This window comes from Nerophis ophidion, linkage group LG09 (assembly GCF_033978795.1).
Source record: "Nerophis ophidion isolate RoL-2023_Sa linkage group LG09, RoL_Noph_v1.0, whole genome shotgun sequence".
NCBI classification, from domain to species: domain Eukaryota; kingdom Metazoa; phylum Chordata; class Actinopteri; order Syngnathiformes; family Syngnathidae; genus Nerophis; species Nerophis ophidion.
The window spans coordinates 2,511,213-2,531,034 of NC_084619.1; the positions used below are offsets into that span (position 1 = coordinate 2,511,213).

The following is a 19,822-nucleotide window of genomic DNA, read 5'->3' on the forward strand; positions in this document are numbered from 1 at the left end:
ATAGCAAAGGGCTACATGGTTTCTTTCCGCCAACATCTCTGCTTCCGCGCTAAAATATCTTGCCTTTTGGTCCGCTTTTATTAGTTGTTCCTTAAAAACAACTTAAGTAATAAATAGCATGTCTCCACATCTGGTAAAAATATAATATACAGCGCATCCAAAAAATATTCCTAGTGTTTCCAAATGTTCTTATGTCACAGCTAGAGAAGTCCGATATTGGCTTTTTTGCCGATATTCCCATATTGTCCAACTCTTACCGATATCAACCGATACCGATATATAAAGTGGTGGAATGAACACATTATTATGCCTAATTTGTTGTGATGCCCCGCTGGATGCATTAAACAATGTAACAAGGTTTTCCAAAATAAACCAACTTAAGTTATGGAAAAAAAAATGCCAACATGGCACTGCCATATTTATTATTGAAGTCACAAAGTGCATTATTTTTTTTAACATGCCTCAAAACAGCAGCTTGGAATTTGGGAGGTTGAGGTGGGCGGAGCTTGGGTGATGGCGGGGGTTTTGGAAGGGGTAGGGGGGGTTTAAATTGTAGCATCCTAGAAGAGTTAGTGCTGCAAGGGGTTCTGGGTATTTGTTCTGTTGTGTTACGGTGTGGATGTTCTCCCGAAATGTGTTGGTCGTTGTTTGGTGTGGGTTCACAATGTGGCGCATATTTGTAACAGTGTTAAAGTTGTTTATACAGCCAAAAAATGCCAACATGGCACTGCCATATTTATTATTGAAGTCACAAAGTGCAATTTTTTTTTTAACGTGCCTCAAAACAGCTTCTTGGAATTTGGGACATGCTCTCCCTGAGAGAGCATGAGGAGGTTGAGGTGGGTGGGGGTTTTGGAATGGGGTAGGAGGGGTTTATATTGTAGCATCTTGAAAGAGTTAGTGCTGCAAGGGTTTCTGGGTATTTGTTCTGTTGTGTTACGGTGTGGATGTTCTCCCGAAATGTGTTTGTCGTTGTTTGGTGTGGGTTCACAGTGTGGCACATATTTGTAACAGTGTTAAAGTTGTTTATACAGCCAAAAAATACCAACATGGCACTGTCATATTTATTATTGAAGTCACAAAGTGCTTTTTTTTTTTTAACGTGCCTCAAAACAGCATTTTGGAATTTGGGACATGCTCTCCCTGAGAGAGCATGAGGAGGTTGAGGTGGGCAGGGTTGGGGTGATGGTGGGGGTTTTGGAATGGGGTAGGGGGGTTTATATTGTAGCATCTTGGAAGAGTTAGTGCTGCAAGGGTTTCTGGGTATTTGTTCTGTTGTGTTTATGTTGTGTTACGGTGCGGATGTTCTCCCGAAATGTGTTTGTCGTTGTTTGGTGTGGGTTCACAGTGTGGCGCATATTTGTAACGGTGTTAAAGTTGTTTATACAGCCAAAAAATGCCAACATGGCACTGCCATATTTATTATTGAAGTCACAAAGTGCAATTTTTTTTTTTAACGTGCCTCAAAACAGCTTCTTGGAATTTGGGACATGCTCTCCCTGAGAGAGCATGAGGAGGTTGAGGTGGGCGGGGGTTTTGGAATGGGGTAGGGGGGGTTTATATTGTAGCATCTTGAAAGAGTTAGTGCTGCAAGGGTTTCTGGGTATTTGTTCTGTTGTGTTACGGTGTGGATGTTCTCCCGAAATATGTTTGTCATTGTTGTTTGGTGTGGGTTCACAATGTGGCGCATATTTGTAACGGTGTTAAAGTTGTTTATACAGCCAAAAAATGCCAACATGGCACTGCCATATTTATTATTGTAGTCACAAAGTGCATTTTTTTTTTTTAACGTGCCTCAAAACAGCTTCTTGGAATTTGGGACATGCTCTCCCTGAGAGAGCATGAGGAAGTTGAGGTGGGCAGGGTTGGGGTGATGGCGGGGGTTTTGGAATGAGGTAGAGGGGGTTTGTATTGTAGCATCTTGGAAGAGTTAGTGCTGCAAGGGTATCTGGGTATTTGTTCTGTTGTGTTTATGTTGTGTTACGGTGCGGATGTTCTCCCGAAATGTGTTTGTCGTTGTTTGGTGTGTGTTCACAGTGTGGCGCATATTTGTAACGGTGTTAAAGTTGTTTATACAGCCAAAAAATGCCAACATGGCACTGCCATATTTATTATTGAAGTCACAAAGTGCAATTTTTTTTTTAACGTGCCTCAAAACAGCTTCTTGGAATTTGGGACATGCTCTCCCTGAGAGAGCATGAGGAGGTTGAGGTGGGCGGGGGTTTTGGAATGGGGTAGGGGGGGTTTATATTGTAGCATCTTGAAAGAGTTAGTGCTGCAAGGGTTTCTGGATATTTGTTCTGTTGTGTTACGGTGCGGATGTTCTCCCGAAATGTGCTTGTCATTGTTGTTTGGTGCGGGTTCACAGTGTGGCTCATATTTGTAACAGTGTTAAAGTTGTTTATACAGCCAAAAAATGCCAACATGGCACTGCCATATTTATTATTGAAGTCACAAAGTGCATTTTTTTTTTAACGTGCCTCAAAACAGCATCTTGGAATTTGGGACAACCTCTCCCTGAGAGAGCGTGAGGAGGTTGAGGTGGGCGGGGATTTGGAATGGGGTAGGGGGGTTTATATTGTAGCATCTTGGAAGAGTTAGTGTTGCAAGGGTTTCTGGGTATTTGTTCTGTTGTGTTACGGTGTGGATGTTCTCCCGATATGTGTTTGTCATTGTTGTTTGGTGTGGGTTCACAATGTGGCGCATATTTGTAACAGTGTTAAAGTTGTTTATACAGCCAAAAAATACCAACATGGCACTGCCATATTTATTATTGACGTCACAAAGTGCATTTTTTTTTTAACGTGCCACAAAACAGCATCTTGGAATTTGGGACATGCTCTCCCTGAGAGAGCATGAGGAGGTTGAGGTGGGCAGGGTTGGGGTGATGGTGGGGGTTTTGGAATGGGGTAGGGGGGGTTTATATTGTAGCATCTTGGAAGAGTTAGTGCTGCAAGGGTTTCTGGGTATTTGTTCTGTTCTGTTTATGTTGTGTTACGGTGTGGATGTTCTCCCGAAATGTGTTTGTCATTGTTGTTTGGTGTGGGTTCACAATGTGGCGCATATTTGTAACAGTGTTAAAGTTGTTTATACAGCCAAAAAATACCAACATGGCACTGCCATATTTATTATTGAAGTCACAAAGTGCATTTTTTTTTTTAACGGGCCTCAAAACAGCATCTTGGAATTTGGGACATGCTCTCCCCGAGAGAGCATGGGGAAGTTGAGGTGGGCGTGGTTGGGGGTGGGGCAGGGTTGAGGTTGGGGGTAGGGTATATTGTAACGTCTCGGAAGAGTTAGTGCTGCAAGGGTTTCCGGGTATTTGTTCTGTTGTGTTTATGTTGTGTTACGGTGCAGATGTTCTCCCGAAATGCGTTTGTCATTCTTGTTGGGTGTGGGTTCACAGTGTGGCGCATATTTGTAACAGTGTTAAAGATGTTCGTACGGTCACCCTCAGTGTGACCTGCATGGCTGTTGACCAAGTATGCGTTGCATTCACTTGTGTGTGTGTGTGTGTGTGTGTGTAAAGCCGTAGATATTATGTATTTGGGCCGGCACGCAAAGGCAGTGCCTTTAAGGTTTATCGGCGCTCTATACATCTTCCTACATCTGTCTACACAGCGGCGTTTTAAAAAGTCATATATTTTACTTTTTGAAACTGATAACGATATGTTTGCAACCGACACCAATAATTTCCGACATGACATCTTAAAGCATTTATAATATCGGCAGTCCGAAATTATCGGACATCCCTGGTATTGTGTGTAGAATATTGAGGACAAAAAAATTGGGAATAAGGATGTAACACAGCAGTCTCAAACTCATTTTACTCGGGGGCCACTGGACGCAGAGTCTGGGTGAGGCTGGGCCGCAGGAAAAGATTTCTTAAAAAAACATGTGCATACTCCTCAGCATGTCTAGTTGTATAATGACGTTTGAAATTGTATTCCTTGTGCACCGCAACTTTCTCTGTGCAAATAAGACACGTCGGGGTGCCGCTGTGCTCAACAAAGAAATATTGCATCTCCCACATTTCCTGGAATTGTCTTTGCTCATCACGAACCTTTCTCTTCTCTGCAGGCTGTGAAAAAGACATGTTTGAGGTTGTGGTATATATTTGTATTCAGCCGACGCACGGAGAATAATGTTATTTCCGCAATGTGTATCATCCCTATAGCAACACGGCGGTCGGCGGGATAGCGAGTGCAAAAAAGTGAGAGCTCCCGGAGTGTTATCCTGCGTCATATAGAAATATGTGTAGTGTTTATCGTGTAAAGCAAAGCAAATGAAACAATAAAAAAAAACAAATAACGGTTTGAATTGGTCCAGGTTATCGGGGACTCTTATTACTGACGGACAGGTGTCGCGGTGTAGTTGCAGCCAGGCACGTAAGAAAACCCTCGTCTCCATGACAACGTCTCTGTCGCTTTCACTCATTTGCCGCTTTTCCACTCATGCAGGGGTAGGCAACCCAGAACGTTGAAAAAGCCATTTTGGACCCAAATAACACAACGCTGTCAAGCGCCATTTATATAAAACTTAGGGGCCGCACAAACATTGAACTTTCATTGTGACAGACTCTTGGCGTCGTCGGTCGGGTTCAGTGGACCACCCAGGAAGGACATGCTTTTTAGCAGGTTTGACTCTTTTATTTTTCAATAAAGGCAGGCGTTTGCGCCGTCGTCGCTCCAACTGCTTGCTCCTCCGTTTCTTGGCCGCGTCTCCGTCTCTCGTGTCTTGCTCTCTCTTGCTTCTCGGTCGTTGTTGCCGGCTCTCCAACTCCTTCCGCCCCGATCTCTCCGCCTTCTCCCCTTTTGTACACTGCGAGGAGATATGTTGATTGTCTGCCGGTGCGCAATCCACGCACCTGAATTAGGTTGCGGCGGCGTCGCCCCCGGCACGCTCCGCTGCATTCTCCGCCTCCTTGCCGCCATCTTGGGCAGGGCTCCAGCGTGCCCTTTCAGTCCAAGAAATTAAACAATATTTTTGCTTCCGACAAAAAAACCCCACAAACGCTGGCTTGCTCTAATAAAAATGCCATGTTTGTTATAAATACAGTTTTAAAAAAAAGAAAAGAAAAAAATGCTGGAGAGACCTGTGTCTGCTAGCTTGAGCGCCCCCACTTCCCTTAGTGTGGCGAGTCAGAGTACTGCTGAGGCATTGAGCAGGCAAGTTGACAATATATCGCCCCCTACCTTGAGGCAGAGGTACTTGCTGCCTCAAGACCTGCCTTTTCCATGGGGAAACAAGCATAAGCCCCCTCGCACGCACACGCCCAATCCACACTGTGTGTAGCCGTGGAGGCACCGCCTGTGTCTGCCTCACTTCTAATCTGCTGCATTGTTTTGATCAGGAAACATGGAATTTCCGCGATTTTGACTATGAAAATTATCAAAATATACAGGAACCACACCAAAATCACATAGAAAGCATAAACCAAATGAGAAATATTAAAACTTATTTTATTTAAATACTTAGTTTTGGAACATCTCATGGTTAAAGGGGAACATTATCAGCAGACCTATGTAAGCGTCAATATATACCTTGATGGTGCAGAAAAAAGACCATATATTTTTCTAACCGATTTCCGAACTCTAAATGGGTGAATTTTGGCGAATTAAACGCCTTTCTGTTTATCGTGCTGGAGACGATGACGTCAGAATGTGACGTCGCCGAGGTAACACAGCCGCCATTTTCATTTTCAACACATTACAAACACCGGGTCTCAGCTCTGTTATTTTCGACTATTTTTTGGAACCTTGGAGACATCATGCCTCGTGGGTGTGTTGTCGGAGGGTGTAACAACACTAACAGGGAGGGATTCAAGTTGCACCACTGGCAAGAAATCTGCCGCCAGACCCCCATTGAATGTACCAGAGTGTCTCCACATTTGACCGGCGATGCTAAGACAGACATGGCACAGAGATGTATGGATAACCTGCAGATGCATTTGCAACGATAAAGTCAACAAAATCACAAAGGTGAGTTTTGTTGATGTTGACTGCCAGCTAATCAACGCTAACATGCTATTTACCGGCGGTCCTAAAGCAGACATGGCACAGAGATGTATGGATAACCTGCAGATGCATTTGCAACTATAAAGTCAACGAAATCACAAAGGTGAGTTTTGTTGATGTTGACTGCCAGCTAATCCATACTAACATGTTACGCTAATCGATGCTAACATGCTATTTACTGGCGATGCTAAAGCAGACATGGCACAGAGATGTATGGATAACCTGTAGATGCATTTGCAACTATATTACGTTTCCTTCCCCCCACATTTAATGCGAAACAAACACTTACCAATCGACAGATTTAAGTTGCTCCAGTGTCAAAAGATGCCAAAGTCCTGATCGTTTGGTCCGCACATTTTACCGGCAATGATAACGCAGCTATTCGGCCATGCTATGGCTATGAATAGCGTCAACAGCTTCAGTTTCTTCTTCAATATTTTCATACTCCAACCATCTGTTTCAATACATGCGTAATCTGTTGAATCGCTTAAGTCGCTGAAATCCGAGTTTGAATCCGAGCTAATGTCGCTATATCTTGCTGTGGTATTCCCATTGTTTGTTTGTATTGGCAGCACTGTGTGACGTCACAGGGAAATGGATAGTGGTTTCGAATATAGCGAAAATAAGATACTTTAAAGCTTTATTTAGGGATATTCCGAGACCGGTAAAATTTTGAAAAAAACTTCAAAAAATACAACAAGCCACTGGGAACTGATTTTTATTGTTTTTAACCCTTTTGAAATTGTGATAATGTTCCCCTTTAAGCCACCTGGTGGCAGGTGAGGCACTGCCTCACTTGCCTCCCCTGACAGCACGTCACTTATATCCACCCATCCATTACTACACTGCTTATCCTAACGCTGTATACGTACGTGCATTAAAAAAAAAAAGCTCTTTTTAACAAGACTTCTTCCTTTCAGGTTGTGGAAAGAGTGACGATATTTGTGATGGACGCGAACGATGAGAAACCCGAACTCCACAACATGCCTGCGATCATTGACGTGCTGGAGGTACGTCCGTCAAACCGATACACAAAAAAAAAAATGAAAGATTGAAACAAAAACGTGTGTGTTTGTTGCAGACGACAGAATCCGGACACAGTATCTTCAAAGCGGAGGCAGTGGACAGAGACACGGGTTCGGGGGGCTCGGTCACCTACTACCTCCTGGTAATTGCCGATACTACCTACTCCCATTCCATGCTTGCCAACCGTCCCGGATTTTCCGGGAGACTCCCGAAATTCAGCGCCTCTCCCAAAAACCTCCCGGAAGAAATGTTCTCCCGAAATTCAGCCGTAGCTGGAGGCCACCCCCCCTCCAGCTCCTTGCGGACCTGAGTGGGGACGGCCTGTTTTCACCTCACGTTATCAGAATAGGACCCGTTCTGGTAACTCCGACGACGCAGCGCCAAGTAGACATTCTGAAAATAAAAAATCTGGGTATTATCTTCGACCCAACTCTCTCCTTTGAGTCACACATTAAAAGCGTTACTAAAACGGCCTTCTTTCATCTCCGTAATATCGCTAAAATTCGCTCCATTTTGTCCACTAAAGACGCTGAGATCATTATCCATGCGTTTGTTACGTCTCGTCTCGATTACTGCAACGTATTATTTTGGGGTCTCCCCATGTCTAGCATTAAAAGATTACAGTTGGTACAAAATGCGGCTGCTAGACTTTTGACAAGAACAAGAAAGTTTGATCACATTACGCCTGTACTGTATATACCTTTATATACATACATACATACTTATATACCTATACTGTATATACCTTTATATACATATATACATACATATATACCTATACTGTATATACCTTTATATACATATATACATACATATATACCTATACTGTATATACCTTTATATACATATATACATACATATATACCTGTACTGTATATACCTTTATATACATATTTACATACATATATACCTATACTGTATATACCTTTATATACATATATACATACATATATACCTATACTGGCTCACCTGCACTGGCTTCCTGTGCACTTAAGATGTGACTTTAAGGTTTTACTACTTACGTATAAAATACTACACGGTCTAGCTCCATCCTATCTTGCCGATTGTATTGTACCGTATGTCCCGGCAAGAAATCTGCGTTCAAAAGACTCCGGCTTATTAGTGATTCCTAGAGCTCAAAAAAAGTCTGCGGGCTATAGAGCGTTTTCCGTTCGGGCTCCAGTACTCTGGAATGCCCTCCCGGTAAAAGTTCGAGATGCCACCTCAGTAGAAGCATTTAAGTCTCATCTTAAAACTCATCTGTATACTCTAGCCTTTAAATAGACCTCCTTTTTAGACCAGTTGATCTGCCGCTTCTTTTCTTTCTCCTATGTCCCCTCCTCCCTTGTGGAGGGGGTCCGGTCCGATGACCATGGATGAAGTACTGACTGTCCAGAGTCGAGACCCAGGATGGACCGCTCGCCTCTATCGGTTGGGGACATTTCTACGCTGCTGATCCGCTTGAGATGGTTTCCTGTGGACGGGACTCTCACTGCTGTCTTGGAGCCACTATGGATTGAACTTTCACAGTATCATGTTAGACCCGCTCGACATCCATTGCTTTTGGTCCCCTAGAGGGGGGGGGGTTGCCCACATCTGAGGTCCTCTCCAAGGTTTCTCATAGTCAGCATTGTCACTGGCGTCCCACTGGATGTGAATTCTCCCTGCCCACTGGGTGTGAGTTTTCCTTGCCCTTTTGTGGGTTCTTCCGAGGATGTTGTAGTCGTAATGATTTGTGCAGTCCTTTGAGACATTTGTGATTTGGGGCTATATAAATAAACATTGATTGATTGATTGATTGATGTGTGGTGACAACGATTCGCTCAGTGTCATAGTGGCCGTTGGTGCATTAAATGGGCGCGGATTAACGTCACAATTACATTTGTGCACGTGCGTCTGATTTGGCCGTGGGCGCAAAGTGTGCACTTTGGGGCTTTTAAGAGCATCTGGCCTGCGGCGGGGAGGACGATTGAGGCCGCGCACATCTGGAGCGGGCAGCTTTCACCTGCCTGCGCTGCCAACATGGAGCATACGGGCGTACGCCTCACGTCCAGATGGACAAAGAGATATGCACTATGTGGCCTAATTCGTGGTGGCCTGTGAGTGTCTCCTTAACCATGCAGCCATCTGACCACTCTGGGCGCTGTCTCACGTGAGGACGACTACTAATGGGGTTTCTAACGAGAGGCTTTTACTTACTGTGACCTTTGTTCCAGCCTATTTTTGCCCCCTAAATCCCGCTTTTATTGTGCTCTCTGTTGCAGAATGCGCATTCCAGTTTGTTCGCGATTGACAGGCACAGCGGAGTTATCCGCATCAAGCCCGAGGAGACGCTGGACTATGAGAAAACAAAGACACACTTTGTCACTGTCATCGCAAAGGTGAAAGAAGTGGACGTTTGCAGATCACGTTTAGGATTCAAACATGCTCATAAATTTAAATACCCTGGGGGACTTTATGATTTCTTGGCCATTCTTCAGAGAATATGAATGACAACACAAAAATGGGCTGCATGGTCGTCTGGCGACTCAACCATGCAGCTCATTTTTCTTCAAGTGCCTCCTTATTGTGCCTCTTGAAACAGCCACACCACAAATTTTCATGGAGTCCTGTATTTCAGCTGAAGTTATTTGTGGATTGTTCTTTGCACAAAAATGGGCTGCATGGTCGAGTGGCCAAAAAGTTCAATTTTGGTCTCATCACTCCAAATTGATTTGTTCCAGAAGTTTGGAAGCTCGTCTCTAATGTAAGCGGGATACTTTGTGACATTTGCGCAGATATGGCTTTCTTCTGGCGACTCAACCATGCAGCTCATTTTTCTTCAAGTGCCTCCTTATTGTGCCTCTTGAAACAGCCACACCACAAATTTTCATGGAGTCCTGTATTTCAGCTGAAGTTATTTGTGGATTGTTCTTTGCAAAAAAATGGGCTGCATGGTCGAGTGGCCAAAAATGTCCATTATGTTCTCATCGCTCCAACTTACTTTGTTCCAGAAGTTTTGAGGCTTTCCATGAAGTCCATTTTTCTTTAAGTGCCTCGTTGTTGGGCATCTTGAAACAGTCACACTACAGTTTTTCAGAGAGTATTTTATTTCAGCTGAAGTTATTTGTAGATTGTTCTTTACACAAAAATGGGCTGCATGGTCAAGTGGCCAAAAAGTTCAATTTTGGTCTCATCACTCCAAATTGATTTGTTCCAGAAGTTTGGAAGCTCGTCTCTGATGTAAGCGGGATACTTTGTGACATTTGCGCAGATATGGCTTTCTTCTGGCGACTCAACCATGCAGCTCATTTTTCTTCAAGTGCCTCCTTATTGTGCCTCTTGAAACAGCCACACCACACATTTTCAGAGAGTCCTGTATTTCAGCTGAAGTTATTTGCGGATTGTTCTTTGCACAAAAATGTGCTGCATGGTCGAGTGGCCAAAAATTTCCATTTTGTTCTCATCGCTCCAACTTACTTTGTTCCCGAAGTTTTGAGGCTTTCCATGAAGTCCATTTTTCTTTAAGTGCCTCGTTCTTGGGCATCTTGAAACAGTCACACTACAGTTTTTCAGAGAGTATTTTATTTCAGCTGAAGTTATTTGTAGATTGTTCTTTACACAAAAATGGGCTGCATGGTCAAGTGGCCAAAAAGTTCAATTTTGGTCTCATCACTCCAAATGTATTTGTTCCAGAAGTTTGGAAGCTCGTCTCTAATGTAAGCGGGATACTTTGTGACATTTGCGCAGATATGGCTTTCTTCTGGCGACTCAACCATGCAGCTCATTTTTCTTCAAGTGCCTCCTTATTGTGCCTCTTGAAACAGCCACACCACAAATTTTCAGAGAGTCCTGTATTTCAGCTGAAGTTATTTGTAGATTGTTCTTTGCACAAAAATGGGCTGCATGGTCGAATGGCCAAAAAGTTCAATTTTGGTCTCATCACTCCAAATTGATTTGTTCCAGAAGTTTGGAAGCTCGTCTCTAATGTAAGCGGGATACTTTGTGACATTTGCGCAGATATGGCTTTCTTCTGGCGACTCAACCATGCAGCTCATTTTTCTTCAAGTGCCTCCTTATTGTGCCTCTTGAAACAGCCACACACCACAAATTTTCAGAGAGTCCTGTATTTCAGCTGAAGTTATTTGTGGATTGTTCTTTGCACAAAAATGGGCTGCATGGTTGAGTGGCCAAAAATTTCCATTTTGTTCTCATCGCTCCAACTTACTTTGTTCCCGAAGTTTTGAGGCTTTCCATGAAGTCCATTTTTCTTTAAGTGCCTCGTTCTTGGGCATCTTGAAACAGTCACACTACAGTTTTTCAGAGAGTATTTTATTTCAGCTGAAGTTATTTGTAGATTGTTCTTTACACAAAAATGGGCTGCATGGTCAAGTGGCCAAAAAGTTCAATTTTGGTCTCATCACTCCAAATTGATTTGTTCCAGAAGTTTTGAGGCTCGTCTCTAATGTAAGCGGGATACTTTGTGACATTTGCGCGGATATGGCTTTCTTCTGGCGACTCAACCATGCAGCTCATTTTTCTTCAAGTCCCTCCTTATTGTGCCTCTTGAAACAGCCACACCACACATTTTCAGAGAGTCCTGTATTTCAGCTGAAGTTATTTGCGGATTGTTCTTTGCACAAAAATGGGCTGCATGGTCGAGTGGCCAAAAATTTCCATTTTGTTCTCATCGCTCCAACTTACTTTGTTCCCGAAGTTTTGAGGCTTTCCATGAAGTCCATTTTTCTTTAAGTGCCTCGTTCTTGGGCATCTTGAAACAGTCACACTACAGTTTTTCAGAGAGTATTTTATTTCAGCTGAAGTTATTTGTAGATTGTTCTTTACACAAAAATGGGCTGCATGGTCAAGTGGCCAAAAAGTTCAATTTTGGTCTCATCACTCCAAATTGATTTGTTCCAGAAGTTTTGAGGCTCGTCTCTAATGTAAGCGGGATACTTTGTGACATTTGCGCGGATATGGCTTTCTTCTGGCGACTCAACCATGCAGCTCATTTTTCTTCAAGTCCCTCCTTATTGTGCCTCTTGAAACAGCCACACCACACATTTTCAGAGAGTCCTGTATTTCAGCTGAAGTTATTTGCGGATGGTTCTTTGCACAAAAATGGGCTGCATGGTCGAGTGGCCAAAAATTTCCATTTTGTTCTCATCGCTCCAACTTACTTTGTTCCCGAAGTTTTGAGGCTTTCCATGAAGTCCATTTTTCTTTAAGTGCCTCGTTCTTGGGCATCTTGAAACAGTCACACTACAGTTTTTCAGAGAGTATTTTATTTCAGCTGAAGTTATTTGTAGATTGTTCTTTACACAAAAATGGGCTGCATGGTCGAGTGGCCAAAAAGTTCAATTTTCGTCTCATCACTCCAAATTGATTTGTTCCAGACGTTTGGAAGCTCGTCTCTAATGTAAGCGGGATACTTTGTGACATTTGCGCAGATATGGCTTTCTTCTGGCAACTCAACCATGCAGCTCATTTTTCTTCAAGTGCCTCCTTATTGTGCCTCTTGAAACAGCCACACCACAAATGTTCAGAGAGTCCTGTATTTCAACTGAAGTTATTTTTGGATTGTTCTTTGCACAAAAATGGGCTGCATGGTCGAATGGCCAAAAATTTCCATTTTGTTCTCATCGCTCCAACTTACTTTGTTCCAGAAGTTTTGAGGCTTTCCATGAAGTCCATTTTTCTTTAAGTGCCTCGTTGTTGGGCATCTTGAAACAGTCACACTACAGTTTTTCAGAGAGTATTTTATTTCAGCTGAAGTTATTTGTAGATTGTTCTTTACACAAAAATGGGCTGCATGGTCGAGTGGCCAAAATGTTCAATTTTGGTCTCATCGCTCCAAATTACTTTGTTCCAGAAGTTTTGAGGCGTGTCTGTGTGCTGTTTGGCGTAATGTAAGCGTGATACTTTGTGACATTTGCGAAGCTATGGTTTTTCTTCTGGCGACTTGACCATGCAGCCCATCTTTCTTTAAGGGCCTCCTTATTGTGCATATTGAAAAGGCCACACCACAATTTTTCAGAGAATCCTGTATTTCAGCTAACGTTATTTGTAGATTGTTCTTTATACAAAAATGGGCTGCATGGTCGAGTGGCCAAAAAATTCCATGTTGTTCTCATCGCTCCAACTTACTTTGTTCCCGAAGTTTTGAGGCTTTCCATGAAGTCCATTTGTCTTTAAGTGCCTCGTTCTTGGGCATCTTGAAACAGTAACACTACAGTTTTTCAGAGAGTATTTTATTTCAGCTGAAGTTATTTGTAGATTGTTCTTTACACAAAATGGGCTGCATGGTCGAGTGGCCAAAAAGTTCAATTTTGGTCTCATCGCTCCAAATTACTTTGTTCCAGAAGTTTTGAGGCGTGTCTGTGTGCTGTTTGGCGTAATGTAAGCGTGATACTTTGTGACATTTGCGAAGCTATGGTTTTTCTTCTGGCAACTTGACCATGCAGCCCATTTTTCTTTAAGGGCCTCCTTATTGTGCATATTGAAAAGGCCACACCACAATTTTTCAGAGAATCCTGTATTTCAGCTAACGTTATTTGTAGATTGTTCTCTATACAAAAATGGGCTGCATGGTCGAGTGGCCAAAAAATTCAATTTTGTTCTCATCGCTCCAACTTACTTTGTTCCAGAAGTTTTGAGGCTTGTCTCTGTACTGTTTGGCGTAATGTAAGCGGGATACTTTGTGGCATTTGCGCATAAATGGATTTTCTTCTGGCGACTCGACCATGCAGCCCATTTTTCTTCAAGTACCTCCTTGTTGTGCATATTGAAACCGCCACACCACAATTTTTCTGAGAGTCCTGTATTTCACTCTGAAGTTATTTGGGGATTGTTCTTCGCACAAACATGGGTTGAATGGTCAAGTGGCCAAAAAGTTACATTTTGGTCTCGTCTTTCCAATTTACTTTGTTCCAGAAGTTTTGAGGCTCGTCTCTAATATAAGCGGGATACTTTGTGACATTTGCGCAGATATGGCTTTCTTGTGGCGACTCAACCATGCAGCCCATTTTTCCTCAAGTGCCTCCTTATTGTGCCTCTTGAAACAGCCACACCACAATTGTTCAGAGAATCCTGTATTTCAGCTGACGTTATTTGTAGATTGTTCTTTACACAAAAATGGGCTGCATGGTCGGGTGGCCAAAAAGTTCCATTTTGTTTTCATCGCTCCAAATTACTTTGTTCCAGAAGTTTTGAGGCTTGCCTCTGTGCCGTTTGCCGTAATGTAAGCGGGATGCTTTGTGACATTTGCGCAGATATGGCTTTCTTCTGGCGACTTGACCATGCAGCCCATTTTTCTTCAAGTGCCTCCTTATTGTGCATCTTGAAACAGCCACACCCCAATTTTTCAGAGAGTCCTGTATTTTAGCTGAAGTTATTTGTGGATTTTTCTTTGCATCTCGAACAATTTTCCTGGTCTTTGCTGGTCTACCTGAATCCCACATTTTCCACCTCTTAATCAGCGTTTGAAGACCGCTGATTAGCATTCTCAATTCCTTGGATATCTTTCTATACCCCTTTCCTGTGTTATGCAGTTTAATTACCTTCTCTCGCAGATCCTTTGACAATTATTTTGCCTTCCCCATGACTCAGAATCCAGAAACATCTGTGCCGCACTGGCTAAAAGATGCAATGGTCTGTCAGAAGCCCAGAAACTCACTAACCTTTTATACACACGGACTAATTACAAACAAACATGTCACAGGTCGGGATTGGAACCTTGATTAGCCATTCCAACCTGTTTGTGCATGTTATCATATCAAAGTCACTGGGGTATGTCAACTTTTGATCAGGGTCATTTGGGTACTTTCTTTTATCATTTTGATTTAAAACGAGTAAACACAGTTGTATGCAAATAAATGCAAGCATTAAGCAGGAGTGGAAGAAAGGTTTGTTGTGTTCTCATTCATATTCTCCAAAGAATGGCCAAGAAATCATAAATTCTCCCAGGGTATGTGAACTTATGAGCAATTTACTTTTGGCAAACTATTTTAGTTTTTTGGAGTATCAGAACCATACTGGAATAATCAGATTTATGATCATTTATTTATTACAGCACTTTAATTTCCATATTAACAACATATCCATTATCTACCAAAATGTATTGCACATATATTTCAACACAGATGGAATTTAAAGCCACATATATATTTCAAATGTGGCGCTTTTAGACAAAAGTGAACAAACGCACCTTAAAATCTCCCTAAAGGCTCCAACTAATATGCAAAAATACAAATGCACACATTCTCAGACACACTGCAAGAAGTCAGTGTTCAAAAGAAGAAAAAAATATATACAAAAATTAGGGGTATTTTATTTGAACTAAAGACAATTGTCTGCCAATAGATGTGAAAATTTGGCTTGTCAAGACTTTCTAAAAAAAAGTCAAATTAGCTAACCTCAATGAGGCCAAAATTACCTTAAAATAAGTATATTCTCACTAATAACAAGTGCACTTTTCTTGGTAGAAAAAAAAGAGACATTTTTGCTCAATATGTTGAAAAATGATCTTGACATAATGATAATTACATATCTCGAAAGCAGCAAACTTATACTAAAAACTCATTTAAAGCAAAATCATATGGTCTAAAAATGCATTTTTCCATCGACAACATGACATCATCGCGCCAACTGCGTGCTCCTTCAGTCAATTAGTGTTGGAAACCGCATATTGAATATATAAAAGAAAAAATATCCAAATCTATTGTTATCTTTATAAAGTAAGACACATGCTGAATAAGACATGTCTGCATATGTTGTATTATTCTTTTATTTTTCCATATTTAACGTACTATGTTGAAATTTGGGGAAATGTTTATAAAACAATAATAAAACTTCAAAAAAGGGTCATTAGAATAATACACAAAGCCTGCTACTATGAACATACCAATCCATTATTTATGAGTTCAACTGTATTAAAATTTTCAGACATTGTGTTTTTAAAAACCATGGAATTTATGTTTGGAGTAAAAAACAACAGCTTTCCAGCTTGTATTCTCAGGCTATTTCATTTAAGAGGGGAAAACTATAATTTACGGGGGATATCGATTTTTGAAATAGGTAAAGCGAGAACAAATATAAAATACAAATGTATTACAGTTTTAGGAGTTAAATGGTGGAAGAAGCTCAGTGATGAGCTGAAGACATGCACTTCTTTGCTAAGGTTTAAGAAAACATTGAAAGGTGAAATAATTGAAAATGATAAAATATAGTTACAATTACTTTCATCCCATTGATTTTTGATTTATTATTTTTTTATGTTGATGTTCCAGGCAATCTAATTGTCTGTGAAGGTACAGGATAGGCAAATATAAGCTTTGGCTTCAGCCTATTCCTTTTTCTTTTCTTTGGTGTGTAAATGTGCATTATTGTATACATATAACATGTACTGTAAAACTGATCACACACAATGCTTGATTGATTTGATTTGATTGATTATATGACCGAAATAAACTTATTTCAGTCAATTAGTGTGCATATATACAGCCCGGCCCAAAAAATGTTTTATTGTAATTTTGAAGAATTTATCCAAAAGTGCACGAACCTTTTCTGTTCAAAATTGTTAGAAATGTTAAATTTAAAAAAATTTACTGTACTACTATAGGAGTACCTATTTTCTATTGGTTCATTGAAAATAAAACAGCAAAGTCCATTTGGCTGTCATGTTTTAATTAAGAAACTCAATCGTGTCAAAGTCATGATTTTCACGCTTGAAATAAAAAAATATGATTCTAAAAAAAAGTAGTTATATACTTGTGAGTGTTGATGACACAGCTTTGCAACACTTGATATTCTATTTTTTAAGCATGTTTTACTCAATATAGGTCAAGACTTAAAAAATGTTTTAACTTTTAACTTTTTTAAGTTTTTAACAGCTTTTTATCTAACAAATTCTTCTTAGGGTAATTTATATTTGCTATTTCAGTGTGTTTTATATTTGCTATTTCAGTGTGTTTTATATTTGCTATTTCAGTGTGTTTTTTACTGCTGTTTCACATGTTATTTTTTTAGTCTGTCCTTTGCCTTTATTTCTTTGTGGTGTGCAGCCCTTTGTTCTTCAACTGTGGTTGTTTTTAAAGAAGAATAGAAGAAGAATAGAAGAAGAATGGACTTTATTGTCATTATATTTGCATATAACGAGATTAAAGACTCCGACTTAAGGTGCGGTAGTGGGAACAAATATGGGGTGAAATAAATGACATAAGAGGTAAAAAGGAAAAACTAACAATTGAAATAAACAGACTAATATCCAATAAAAATAATAAACAATTCTGTACAAAGGGTAGTATTGCACATAGGGTATTAGGGCAGGATTATTATTATTATAAGTTAGAGTTCAAGGGCTTTATAAATAAAGTTGGTATAGTATGGTATGGTAAATATTTCAGCAACAAGCTGTAATATCCTAGTGAGATAATTTTGGACCAAAACCCTTAAAACAAGTAAAACACTCCAACATAAAATCTGCTTAGTGAGAAAAATTATCTTAAGAGTTTGTGTTTTCTATTGTTTCATTGCAAAGTCCATTTGGCTGTCATCTCTTTTAATGATGAGACACATTTTAATGCCTTCAGTGACAATCTACAATGTAAATAGTCATGAAAATAAAGAGACTTTTGGCCTGTACTGTGTATTTAAATACTTTTATTTTTATCAAGTAGTTATTTAGAACAATTATACCAATACATATATATTTTTTAAATACAAACCCCGTTTCCATTTGAGTTGGGAAATTGTGTTAGATGTAAATATAAACAGAATACAATGATTTGCAAATCCTTTTCAACCCATATTCAGTTGAATGCACTACAAAGACTCATAAACTGTATTTATTTTTGCAAATAATTATTAACTTCAAATTTCCTGGCTGCAACACGTGCCAAAGTAGTTGGGAAAGGGCATGTTCACCACTGTGTTACATCACCTTTTCTTTTAAAAACACTAAACGTTTGGGAACTGAGGAAACTAATTGTTGAAGCTTTGAAAGTGGAAATTTTTCCCATTCTCGTTTTATGTAGAGCTTCAGTCCTTCAACAGTCCGGGGTCTCCGCTGTCCTATTTTACGCTTCATAATGCGCCACACATTTTCCATGGGAGACAGGTCTGGACTGCAGGCGGGCCAGGAAAGTACCTGCACTCTTTTACTATGAAACCATGCTGTTTTAACACGTTGTCTTGCTGAAATAAGCAGGGGCGTCCATGATAACGTTGCATGGATGACAACATATGTTGCTCCAAAACCTGTATGGACCATTCAGCATTAATGGTACCTTCACAGAGATGTAAGTTACCCATGCCTTGGGCACTAATACACCCCCATACCATTACAGATGCTAGCTTTTGAACTTTGCGCCTATAACAATCCGGATGGTTATGTTCCTCTTTGTTCCGGAGGACACCACGTCCACAGTTTCCAAAAACAATTTGAAATATGGACTCATCGGAACACAGAACACTTTTCCACTTTGCATCAGTCCATCTTAGATGAGCTCGGGCCCAGCGAAGCCGGCGGCGTTCCTGGGTGTTGTTGATAATAGATTTCGCTTTGCATGATAGAGTTTTAACTTGCACTTACAGATGTAGTGACCAACTGCAGTTACTGACAGTGGTTTTATGATGTGTTCCTGAGCCCATGTGGTGATATCCTATACACACTGATGTCGGTTTTTGATGCAGGACCGCCTGAGGGATCAAAGGTCTGTAATATCATGGCTTACGTGCAGTGATTTCTCCAGATTCTCTGAACCTTTTGATGTTTTGGGAACCGTAGATGGTAAAATCCCTAAATTTCTTGCAATAGCTCGTTGAGAAATGTTTTCTAAAACTGTTCGACAATTTGCTTACAAATTCTTGTTTGTGAATGACTTAGCATTTCATGGAAGCTGCTTTTATAGCCAATCATGGCACCCACCTGTTCCCAATTAGCCTGCACACCTGTGGGATGTTCCAAATAAGTGTTTGATGAGCATTCCTCAACTTTATCAGTATTTATTGCCACCTTTCCCAACTTCTTTTTCACGTGTTGCTGGCATCAGATTCTAAAGTTAATGATTATTTGCAAAAAAAAAACAATGTTTATGAGTTTGAACATGAAATATGTTGTCTTTGTAGCATATTCAACTGAATATGGCTTGAAGAGGATTTGCAAATCATTGTATTCTGTTTATATTTACATCTAACACCATTTCCCGACTCAATGGAAACGGGGTTTGTACAAACTAGTATTTACCACTGATTATTGTATTCTTTAACAAAACATTTTGAACTTTACATTCCTTTTTTTTGCAGGATGGGGGAGGTCATTTCAATGACAAAGAGCAGTTTTTGTCCTCTTCTGCGACCCTGACAATTAACGTGATTGACGAACAAGACACGCCGCCGTCTTTCATCGGGACGCCTTACTTTGGCTACGTTTACGAAGTGTCGACGCCGGTGAGTAAACAGCTATTTCCCTTTTGCGTTCATCTAATTATATTTGTGATATCTTTCTGCGTTTTCCCAGGGTTCTGAGATCTTCACAGTTGTGGCCAAAGATGGCGACGTGGGGAACCCAAATCCGATTCGTTATTCTTTCGACGAGGGTAAGCGTATCGCTCAAATGGTTCAATTAATTTCAATGATGCATTGGGAAAAAATGCAGGACAGAATACCGTATTTTCAAAACTTCTTCTCACTCCTGCGCTTACCAAAGGCATGCGGTAAAAGTAAGCATGCGCTAATTATTTTAAAACTTCTTCTCACTCCGGCACTTACCAAAGGTATGCAGTAAAAATTTGAGTGTGATG

General features: G+C 40.7%; 1 protein-coding gene across 2 annotated transcripts in view; it reads left to right on the plus strand.

Moving 5' to 3' along the window:
- The window catches only part of cdhr1a (cadherin-related family member 1a), a 61,187-nt gene that overhangs the window by 8,650 nt on the left and 32,715 nt on the right, over window positions 1-19,822 (plus strand). For both annotated transcript variants that reach the window (XM_061910039.1, XM_061910040.1), the window contains 5 exons: window positions 6,938-7,027; window positions 7,099-7,185; window positions 9,308-9,424; window positions 19,326-19,469; window positions 19,540-19,618. In XM_061910039.1, coding sequence (XP_061766023.1) covers window positions 6,938-7,027; window positions 7,099-7,185; window positions 9,308-9,424; window positions 19,326-19,469; window positions 19,540-19,618 — 517 coding nt within the window. The remainder of the gene's footprint in view (window positions 1-6,937; window positions 7,028-7,098; window positions 7,186-9,307; window positions 9,425-19,325; window positions 19,470-19,539; window positions 19,619-19,822) is intronic.